Source organism: Micropterus salmoides, unplaced genomic scaffold (genome assembly GCF_014851395.1).
Source record: "Micropterus salmoides isolate LMB-PRFRI ecotype aquatic unplaced genomic scaffold, ASM1485139v1 Ms_hic_scaffold_18, whole genome shotgun sequence".
NCBI classification, from domain to species: domain Eukaryota; kingdom Metazoa; phylum Chordata; class Actinopteri; order Centrarchiformes; family Centrarchidae; genus Micropterus; species Micropterus salmoides.
The window spans coordinates 14,118,367-14,129,595 of NW_024040928.1; the positions used below are offsets into that span (position 1 = coordinate 14,118,367).

The 11,229-nt window shown below is 38.7% G+C and overlaps 2 protein-coding genes across 2 annotated transcripts; one reads left to right on the forward strand and one right to left on the reverse strand.

Moving 5' to 3' along the window:
- The first annotated feature begins 534 nt into the window (after window positions 1-534).
- Window positions 535-4,716, forward strand: nme6 (NME/NM23 nucleoside diphosphate kinase 6). The gene is made up of 6 exons (XM_038727364.1): window positions 535-780; window positions 1,021-1,116; window positions 2,265-2,367; window positions 2,609-2,648; window positions 3,142-3,302; window positions 4,296-4,716. Exons 2-6 carry the CDS (start codon window positions 1,024-1,026, stop codon window positions 4,445-4,447), a joined length of 549 nt encoding a protein of 182 aa, XP_038583292.1. The 5' UTR covers window positions 535-780; window positions 1,021-1,023; the 3' UTR covers window positions 4,448-4,716.
- A 136-nt stretch (window positions 4,717-4,852) lies between these two features.
- baalcb (BAALC binder of MAP3K1 and KLF4 b) lies at window positions 4,853-10,968 on the reverse strand. The gene is made up of 5 exons (XM_038727365.1): window positions 10,566-10,968; window positions 9,751-9,933; window positions 8,560-8,775; window positions 6,183-6,376; window positions 4,853-5,881 (listed from the first exon to the last, which is right to left on the reverse strand). The coding sequence occupies exons 3-5, from the start codon at window positions 8,738-8,740 to the stop codon at window positions 5,717-5,719; spliced, it is 540 nt and encodes a 179-aa protein (XP_038583293.1). The 5' UTR covers window positions 8,741-8,775; window positions 9,751-9,933; window positions 10,566-10,968; the 3' UTR covers window positions 4,853-5,716.
- Window positions 10,969-11,229: the final 261 nt, after the last annotated feature.

Consider the following 11,229-nt stretch of genomic DNA (forward strand, 5'->3'; position numbering starts at 1 on the left):
ACGTGGACAGCAGGTCAGTGAATCAAGGCACTATATCCCACTTAGCTACAATTGTGCTGCTTTGTAGTGACCTGTTCCCTGTGAAAGGGAACCAGGAACAATTTTCTCATCCTTTTATTTCACTATAAAGAGAGTAGGCTAGTTCTAAGTGATTTGAGCTGGATCAAACCTCAAAAAATGATTGGTCTAGTTTATGATACAATATAAGCACATTCTGTGTCTCAACCTGGTAAGCCGCCGGAACATGCTAATCAATCATTATAAATTATATTATAACGCAAATTTATATGCACAACACAAAAGGGTTCTACCAATCACAGAAGCTCTAGAGTTGCACTAAAGTTAAAAGGACTCATGTTTGTCACGTGGCCAAGTCTTCTAACAAACTATTTGTCTCTGAGTTTAACAAATAGTTTTAATCTTTACGATTTTAACGGAATAATAACTCATAACGGTTTGTTATGAGTTTGCGAGTTTTTATTTTGTGTCCCTCTCGTAGGGGGAACATGACGCGCTGGCTCAGTTTCTGGGGACAGTATTTACGAGCGGACTGACCGGTGCAAGGAGCCATTCAGCGATTATTCGCATATTAACGTTAAAATCACGTTGATAGTACAGTATGTCGTTACATACACCAAAACAAAATTACCAGTAGACACGAAGTGGAGACTTTATATTAAAGTAACGTGTATATAATTGCGACAATATGGCGGCGCCCGTTGCTGCGCTCTCCTCTTCAACCTAACCAGCAGCGTTATTTTGGGAACCAGTCAAACAGAGGTTGGTATCTGTAACTAAGACAGAAGAATTATTTAATAGCTTGAACAATTTGGTTACTTCAGTACCGAATGTCGTAACTTTTCTGCTTATGGCGTTTACACTGAATTTATTTGATGATAAATGATTAGCTACAGCTGCGTATCAACCGCTGACGCTATATTTAGGTTTCGTGGCTTACTTTTGATGCACTGTTGTGACGCACTGTACCTGATGAGCCAGTGGTGTCTGTCTTTTCTGCAGACAATGTGGCTGACAGCTCGCAGCCTGTCCAAAGTGCTGCAGCTCACCCTGGCGGTGATCAAACCAGATGCTGTAGCTCATCCTGTGATGCTAGAGGTGAGCTCCCACCACTTTAAACTCCAGACGTGTTCGCGTCACAGTTATTCTTCATACTGTGAACCACTGCACATTCTTTAGTCAATATTTTACACATCCCATCCTCTTTTTTACTGTAAGTTACAGCTCACCATTTACAATACATTTTCCTTATATTTTATTGTACATTTCTAATTCTTCACTTTTGCCGTAAAAGCTTTCTTTTCTCTGTTTATTGTGACCTTGCCAGAGTGAACGGTGACGTCAGTTGAAGAGTAAACATTTTTTAAAGATTTAAGCAGTTAAATGACCTTTCTTTGGCAGGATTAACTCTTCAGGGGTCGTGCCACTTTCCACCTACACACACCTGTGCATTTCATACTGTATTGCAGGGAGAAGAATATTATATTAGCTTCCCCCTTCTCGAAATAAATAGATGACGTAGACATTGATGATCTTCTATTAAAGTGAGTTTGAACCTTTTAAGTCATTTGCTATAGAATTCCACCATTTGACTTTACATACTGAAATACAGTGTGAATAATATTAAGTTGCTGTATTATGTACTTTGTTTTTGGTATGTCATAAGGTAAATTAAACTTTTGGCCGCTACACTAAGTGTCTTTGTCTTTCTATTAATTTATTATTTAAGCTTATTGTCAAATCAAATAATCCAAGGAGTGGCCTTTTCGCTGACACAGCCTGCCACACTCTCAGTTTCATTCAAACGGTAAAGAAGAATCTCCATTTGCTGCCTTGATAGATTCACAAGCCCCAAGGCCTCAAAGGCCTGAAAGCTGCGTCAATCATAAAATATTCCATTATTGAAATGTCCAATTTCAAAGCCACATAAAGTGGACCAGTTCAAGGCTGTTGTCATCTTATTCGGATCAGAATATTTGGCTGTAAGTATTGTCCCTCTGGCAAGTATAACACCAGTAGATTATATAACATTGAAATGCTTGCCCCTGAAGTCTGAAAGAAATCTGCACACAGTACCCCGTATGTACCTCTGATCCAGCATATTTAGATATAGGTCACTGATTATCAGCTACATTATGTGTTATATTACATTCAAGTACAATGAGATAACTTCTGTTGTGAATTGGCGCTATATGAATAAAAAAAAATTGAAACTATGGCACAACAATGTTTTCTTTTTCTTTCAGGCTCTTCACCAGACAATCCTGGACAACAAGTTTGTGATTGTTAGATGCAAAGATCTCGTGTGGAGGAGACAGGACTCCGAGAGGTTTTATGCTGAACATTCAGGTGTGGACTCAACTGGTCTAACTGCAGATTTACTGAGCAGCCCTAGTAGGTTACAACAAGCAATTCATTCCATGTGAAGGAGAGAAAAACAGCCTCTTGTCTTGAGGAGGATAATTGAAAAGGATTTTTTTATAGTGATGTTTATTTCTGAGTCTGACAGTGACACTGATAATTTAATATGAATTTCAGAGTTGAACAGTTGTTTAAGCTCCATTTAACTTGTTTTTGTTTTGCTTTTTAGAGCGATTCTTCTACCAAAGACTAGTTGAATTCATGTCAAGGTAAACCTCTACATTTCCCAAACCATAACATTGTTGAATGAATGATGCTTTGACGCATGTGGATTAATGTTGGATGACGTATTTGAAATGGAATAATGGAGACATTTCAGACAAATGAACACCTCAGTTGATGGTGCCCCTGTTTCGTGCTCAGCAACAGGAGTTTCAATTATCAATGGACTGCCGTGTTTAGCACAGCACCCCTGGAGCAGTTGTCTGAAAATCACAGTGTAGCCTCCTCACAATAGCTCCTCATGCCCCCACTGGATTGCAAAATGTGCTTGTAATCACATTGTTATTTTTGCTTTCTCACAGCTGTGAATCTGTAGTTGCTACAGCAACCCTTTTTCTTGATGCTGTCAGTGTTAAGCATCCAGGGTTTAAATTAAAAAGTCTATGACAGCAGCACAGAGCAGTGACTGTAAGCTTACATGGCGTAATATTTAACTGTGACTCATGACCACTCAAATTGCTGTTCATTTCCTTTCCACAGTGGTCCGATGCGAGCATACATTTTAGCCAGAGAGGACGCCATACGTCACTGGAGAGAACTGATGGGACCGACCAAAGTGTTCAGAGCCAGATATACTGCGCCTGCTTCCATCAGGGCCCAGTTTGGACTCACGGACACACGAAACACGACTCACGGCTCAGGTAGGAAGTACGTTGAGTGGCATGTATTTAAGACTCCTCGGGGCTTCAGATACAGTCCAGCAGGTTTACAACATATCCTTCCCCCCCGTGCGTTATCACATTGGCTGTCAAATCCCATACTGCAATTTTATCAGGTTTAGTTTAGTTAGTTTAATTACAGTGTAATTATAGGGCAGCAAATAGCGATAATAAACAACAATACTGCAAAATATTTAATAGATTTTTTTTAGCTCCTTGTAAAATTTTTCCTAATATTTGCATGAAGTTAAAAATGAGTCATTCAATCATTTACAATGTATTCTGTAAGAGGCTGTTAGCTGTAAGCGTTACAAACTGAAATTACAGTAATGCCAGTTCTCAAGTGCCAATATTCAATACTGCCAGTGTGAGTCATCATAGAAGTCTTAAATCTGGAGATTTACTCAGTTGTACTAAAAAGGCATTTACAGATGACATTACATTTACTCATTTAGCTGACCAAATCAACTTACAGTCGATATATACTGTATATCAGGTCACATGCATCTGGAGCAACTAGGGACACGAACTCAGGCCTCCCACACCAAAGGCATGTCTTATCCACTGTCCCATCGCCGTCACAAAGATCACTTGTCGAAACATGTTTGTCCAACCCCTTTCCTATTTACTATATTATACTATATTTACCCTCCGCCATTTTGTTTGTGTTTGAATGTGTGAAAAAAAAATCCTTGAGTGGAACAAAACTGTCTCCATGTCATGTACACTGCTTTCTGCCAACAAGTGCGTGTGACCTATGAATGACACAAAATGATGATGATTCCTAAGTATCCGACATTTCAATTTACCACTACCTATAGAGTAAACCGCTGAGTGAGCAAGGGAGTGATTTTGGACACAACGTAAATTCTTCCATTAGCCATTTTTAGCTAAGCTTAAAGATTTTATTCTTATTGTACTGACGAGTGAGTACATTTTTAAAAGTGTTTTATTTTTAATCTCCATTCTCTCTAGATTCAGTCGAGTCGGCACAAAGAGAAATCCGTTTCTTCTTCCCAGACTTCTGCGCAGAGGAATGGATGGAGAAGGAAGAGACATCATTCCGATCAGGACAAATGCATTACGACGATCAAAAACACATCCATACACTTTCAATGCAAAGCTGATCCCAGAACTGCTGTCTGTCACTGATCTCCAGGGACCTCTTAGAAACTCTGCAATTGTTAATCGATTGCTTGTACAACAAAATGCAAGCTTCCAGAGAAGATGCTACACATATATATATATATATATATATAAATAAATAAATAAATAATGTATTCTGTGTGATGATCCCGGAAAAGCACACGTTTAATGTTTTTTGTTTGCCAGCACAGTTTGTCAAAGTGCCAACATGTTTATCCCATGTTTCTGTCATTAAAACATGTCCAAGATATACAGCTTTAAGAAGTGATTCAAAATAAGGACAAGGGATAAGCGAGTACACCATTATCTGTATGTGTTCAACCAACTAAATTATGGAACGGACGGGGCTTAAACAGAACATGGGCGGGACTAACCGTCCAACAAGTTTTATATTTATTGTTTATTAGAAAACGGATATACACATTTTACTCTGATACTCATACTTGTAAAAAGTACATTATCTGTACCGGATACACAATCAGCCGAGTACTAGCTCAACCCTTATAAGGACCATAAATGTTTCATTATTTGTCATTAGAAAACACGAATGACTACATAAAAAAATGTAACACTGTATTGTACAAAACAACACGATGTAGTAAGACAACTTTTTACATTGTCGTCATCACAAACTCCTGTCCAAGGCTTCACTGTAAATAGTGCAATCATCAGCCAGTTTCTGTTTCCTGAGCCATACAGATTGTAGCACAGCAGCAGCTACATGTCAAATAACAAAACTGCAAAATATTTATCATTTGTGAATATTCAATGAAGTGAAATAATACTTTAATAATAGATTTACACACATATTTATCCTAAAAGCGTCTTATAAATTGGGATTAAAAATGCTTTTTTCTTGCTTTTTGCTGAATACAGAATACTATGAATTTTTCATTTATTTTTGGCCTGACACTGTGTGTAGTGTAAAATGTATGTTTTGTATTTTCTCTGACCAACCTACAGTTTTACATATCAATGTCTTCAACGTGTCAAAGTAAAGTCAAACTCAGGCACCCTAGAAATAGATCTTACAGTATTAAATACAATATGGCCTAGTTGAAGGTCTTTTTTTAAAAGAAACATGTTTTCAATATGACAATCTAAATTGTACAGTTCATAGTCTCAGAGCAGAGTCACGCATCCTTGCTGTGCTTTCGTCAGCCATCAGACTGTAAAGATTTTTCCACAAATACACAATCGCTTCACTTATTTCACAGTTTTTCTTTGGCTTCTCCCAGTGTCCCTTGCGCTCAAGTGTTTTGTGTGGCCACCTGTTTGAGGGTTTCCACAGGTTTCATAACCTCGTAAGTGGTGAGGGACTTCTTCACCTTCCCGTTCTTGTCCACCTGATGGATGCTCTGTGTCACTGTGATGGTTACCTGCTTGGTCGACATCCGATTGTCCTGCCATTTTGTCTGATAATGATGCAGAATGAAAGACGGGGCATTATAAAATGAACAATGCTAACAATGTAAAATTTGTTTAGATTACAGATTGTGGCAGATTATCCAGTAAGGTCATCCAAAATCTGATCAGATCATCTGTGGTGCAAGAATATATATATATTTAAAATCATGGATTGTCCTTTAGCTGATGTGTTCTTGCGCATGTTCTCCACAGAACTTGTACTCAATAAATTAACATAAAAGAAAAAGTTTGTTGATTTTTTTAAAAACTGACATGGAGCATTTAAACGTTTCCAGGGGAGAGTCTTACAATCTCTTCAGTGTGTAGAACACTTCTGCGCTGCACTGTGGTGCCAGATGACGGTAACACGGCCTCCTTGGTTGGAGAGCCCAGTATTGCAGGGGGGCTGCTGGGCTTCGCGTCGTTCAGATTGGCTTCTGACACGGCTGAACAGACCTTCAGGTAAGCCTGAGCAGGTAGAGGGAGGCTGTCCTCAAAGAAATCTGGAAATGTAACAAAATAAAACCTCAGCTTTGTTGCCTGGAGCAACTAAACCACTGGTCTCTTACACTGAGTCTCAAAATGAGATCTGAGAGCTTGCTTTGCAGTCCCAGGTGTAGGGCTGAATTTATAACCCTAAACATGTACTTACAGATTAAGTATTGGGCCATGGTGTGAGGATAAAGAGACATGAATGCAGGGGGTTGTCTTGCTGAATGTGACCTACTGACCCTCAGACAAATCAAAGCCCCTAATGCTGTGAAGATGATGTTACTGTACTATACACAGAAGCATCCATAATGCAATAAACCTATAGTCTCAGCCTTAAAGCACACACCTGCAGTCTGTCTGTGTGTTATGTATTTCTTCTAATTGCCAACTGCCAATTGGCACCTGCAAAGACCGTAAGTGTGTGGAGGATTTTCAGAACATGCTACGTTAACAGGCCCTTGTCACCTTGTCGCTCATGGGTGCTTGAGCTGAGACGGCTTTTAAAGCTATGTACACATAAAGTAGCTGCACACAAGATAGGTACACAGACTACAACACAGCCAATATTATTTTATCAGAGAAAAACAGACAGTTAAAGGACTGAATATTGTACAACAATTAAAAGAGGGAATAAATAATGAAAAGAGCTTAAATAAGACTAATTATGTTGACAATATTAGATGAACCATTTTGGAGATTATCTACATAATCTAAAAACAGAAATTTGTAGAAATTTAAGTGCTGAAACTGTGTCATTTTTGGACATACAGTAAATAATAAAAGCTGATAAATAGTTACTGGCTCTCTAGATTTACATTTCTTATGAACACTTCAGGTCTGGGAGACCTGTTCATTGAACTTTTGTTTATTGCTGTGGTTTCTTTGAGTATGTTTCATTCAAAATAACCAAATATATAACATGTGTATTCCGGTCCTACCAATATCACTATTATCACATTAATCATGCTTTGTGTAGTGCAGAAGTTTGCAATTTATATAACAGACACCATTAGTCACAGGTCAGAGCACACAGCTTACAGGTGCATTACTGCCACCACTGAACTAATGTGACGATGGTGTGGAGCAGTGAGTTGTGATGATTAATGTCTGTGAAGCAGTATTTTGCATGCACATCAAGAGGGTTAAGTGTATGATGATGGATGATGTTAAACACATATTGTATTCCTCCTCAGTGACGTGTGAACGTGGACCACATGTGTTGGGATAGAACCAACACATAAAGCAGAATAAAGGCCGTTTAGAGGAAATTCTGCACAAAAACACTGCCATTTCCTGCATATGTACATTTATGTTACATCATTGTGGAACTACTGTTTGATACAGCTGCTGATACATTTGGCCAATTTTGTATGTTTTATCTCTGCAGAGTGGAGCGTAACTGAATTTGTCTCCACAATTACATCAAGGCTCCTCTGCCTGCATTCACTAACAGCTGCTCTGTTGCCATGAGAGCCAAGTCCTGTTTGAGCACAGTGGCTTTTGATGTAGCCTTGATTTGATTATGGACCATTCACTGATCCATCTCCTCCTGGCTTCAAAGAAAACGCACCCGCATTTCAAATCAGTGCAAAAGATGAATTAGCAAAAAAACAACAGATTTATATTAAGAGACATCTGTCTCTGAGCTGTATGTGTTGACTAAGTGCACATTAGAAGAAGAAAGGTTTCTTCAGCGCCACACTATCATAATGCTTACCTTCAGCATGAGGGACTTTGAATCAGATGTGCAAAACCTCTAAAAGTGCTAAATGGAAAAGGGTGTTAAACTTATAGAAATGTTCCTACAGGGAAAAGCAGATAGACTAACATATACTGTACATGTGTCACAATTTACTTTGATGTTAGGAGTTTCAAGAAAGGATGACTCATTTCTTATTCAGTCAAATTACTTACAGCATATGACTCAAAGTCTGAACTCCCCTAGCCCAGAGTGAAAAGAGTAAATACTACACTGGATTAAAGCCGGTTTACTAATATTGTACCTACTCATAATGTGGCAATTAAAAATGACATTTGGTGCAAAGCAAATACACTGTATTTTGAGTGGGAATCTAATTATGTACCATAAATCTATTATTCATTTTCTCAGCAGTTCAATGACAGCCTGTTCCTGTTAGGATATAAATTAGGTATTCATTTGTCCATCCACTGAACCATAATTCATATTTCCTACCAGGGCTGATTGTTTTCTCAGAGGTGGAGCCGGCCTCCGAGTTCTCAGAAGGGATGCTCTGGATGGACGACAGGGGGATATCAGTGTCTGTACTCGTCAGCCACGTAGACTCAGTCTCCTTGGTCCAGCTCTCCAGGTATCGAGGCTCCAGAGCGTCAGTCCTGCTGCCCCCACAGCCCATAGCTCTGCCTCAGGGACAGCTCAGCTGGACTTTTTCTTCAGAGTAGAGAAAGACAACCAGAGACAGGTTTACACTGGATTTCAGTGAGGAGTTTTTTTTCCCTCTACACAGAAGGATTTATGACGATTCGGAAACTATTTATTTTAATCTTGACATAACATTGTACATCCTAATTGATGTAAATAAATTACAACTAAAACAATCACACCATTAACACACCGTCTGTTAGTCGGTCAAATGAAAACATTTGTCAAGGATTGGCCATATGCATGAAAATGTACTTTATATGTAAGTTTAAAAAATGCGCATGTTTGTCTGTATGTCACCCCACATAGTGATGGTGATAGACAGTTCAAATTCTAAAGAACAAAATAAACTTATTTGGGAGAAGAGGTGCTGCAATATCATCACCAATCACAGATACAGAACATAATGAAAATCCATTGTATTTCACCAGGTTTTACAGCTGCGGCTTCTGAGACTTCTGAAAGATGTCGTCAGTTGAAAATCAGGTTTATAGGCAATTCTCATTAAATTAGGCAAAAATTGTAAAGTATGAAGCTGATAAAACAACATTAAATATGTTGTTTTATGTAACATGTTTTGTACAAAAGAGGAAGCAGGGCTTCAAACAGAACATTCGGGATGAGTTACCTTTCAAGCAAAAATGCCAGTTCAGTTCAATTCAGTGAGGATTTGCTGCTTTCCTTTGTCTTATGTGACAGTAAACGGAATATTTGTGGTTTTTGGCTTGTTGTTTGGAAAAGACAACTAGCAATTTCAAGACCTTTCCTTGGGCTTTAGGAAATTATGCATTAAGCATTTTTCACAATTTTCTGACATTTTATAGAAGATAAACAAAGAATGGCAAAAATAATTGGCAGATAAATTGATGATGAAAAAATCAGTATTTGCAGGCCTAAAATAAATAAGGTACTCTTTAATTCTGTACATGTGACCAGACCATTTCTCACATGACACCAACACAAACATTTATACCTAATACTTACACCATAGCACAGCTGCAAGAGAAACCCAGTGTCCTCATAAGATCAGGCTCCAATTACTTCAAAGAGTAGGTTGAGTGGTCACTTTTTGTGTTAAGTTGAGTGTCAGCATCTTCTTGATGGTCAGTTAGATCAAGGAGACCGTATTACACAGCAGGCGGTCAACCATCCAAACTAGTTAATCACCTGTGTGAACAAGGATGGAAACTATAGAAAGAATGGAAATGCACCCATCATTTCATTTGACCGACTCTGTCTGATCCACACAGGGCACTAAATGAATTGCACTCACTTAGTGATGATTAACCAGCTCTTTAGTGGTATCTGTGCAGTCTATATATTAGACCTATTTGGATAGCACCGAAAATCAATACATCTCGTTAGGCAATTACAGAACAACCAGATACATAACCTCACCGAGGTTTAAACACTGATCATCAGTAATATGCGTTACTGAACCTGACTGAACCGCGTTTCCCTTACATAGGATGCTGATGAGGTCTGAATTTTTAATGATGCACTCATTGGATGTTCACAATCAGGCCTCCTGTAGATCATTATATCGCCTGGTTTACTTATTTTATGTAATTATCTAACACAAGGGAACCCAAATGGCACTGCACTGCGATTATGTAGTCTTTAGAGTAAAAGCATGTACGGTGCTGTTATATGTCTGTCAAGCAACGTAGCTCTCGCACCTCCGTCATCACTACGGGCAAAAAGAAAAAAAAAACGATAGACTATATTTTAAAAATTAAAAACGACGACGTTTAATTCGGTTAATGCAGAGAAAACAGTAAAAGAGGATAAAGGCTTACTGATGATGGAAACTCCCTGTTTTTGTCTCGGTGCTCGTCCTCCGTGTCGGCTGCAGACAGACCTGTAACATATTGTCAATAATGAAACTCCTTCCGGTCGGTAACAACAGGCTGCGCGTCTGTCCGCATCGCCTGCTCCTTCATCCCTCCTCTTTACTGGAACAAGTTTATTTATGAAGACACAGTTATTGTTAAATCCTCCAGCCTTTTGCCATGAAGATGATGTTGTGTCATTCTTTAAATTGAAGTAAAAGGGGATTGCCTCAGCTGTTGCCAGGTAAAATCCTAATACAGTGGTCATTGAAACGGGTTGTTGTTGTTTTTTGCTTGAAAACCATTAATCAAACTGCATTTTTGGCCCATTGGCAAGTGTAAACAGCAAAAATATTGTAGCCTATTTTGAAACATGAGACTAAGCATATAGGCTATGGGCCATTGTATTTTTTTAGTTGTTTGAAACAGGCCTACAAAAACTTTAAGTAGTGATGACACTTTTTAATCTCCTACTGCCTTGCTTAAAAGCACTTTGGCACAGCATCGGGAATTAATTTGTGACCCACTTGTTTTATGCCCCTAAAAAACACCAATAGGATGTTTACTACTCTGCACACAAGGGGGCAGTCACAACTCACTCCTGTACTTCAAGAACTGGGCTGGTACATGT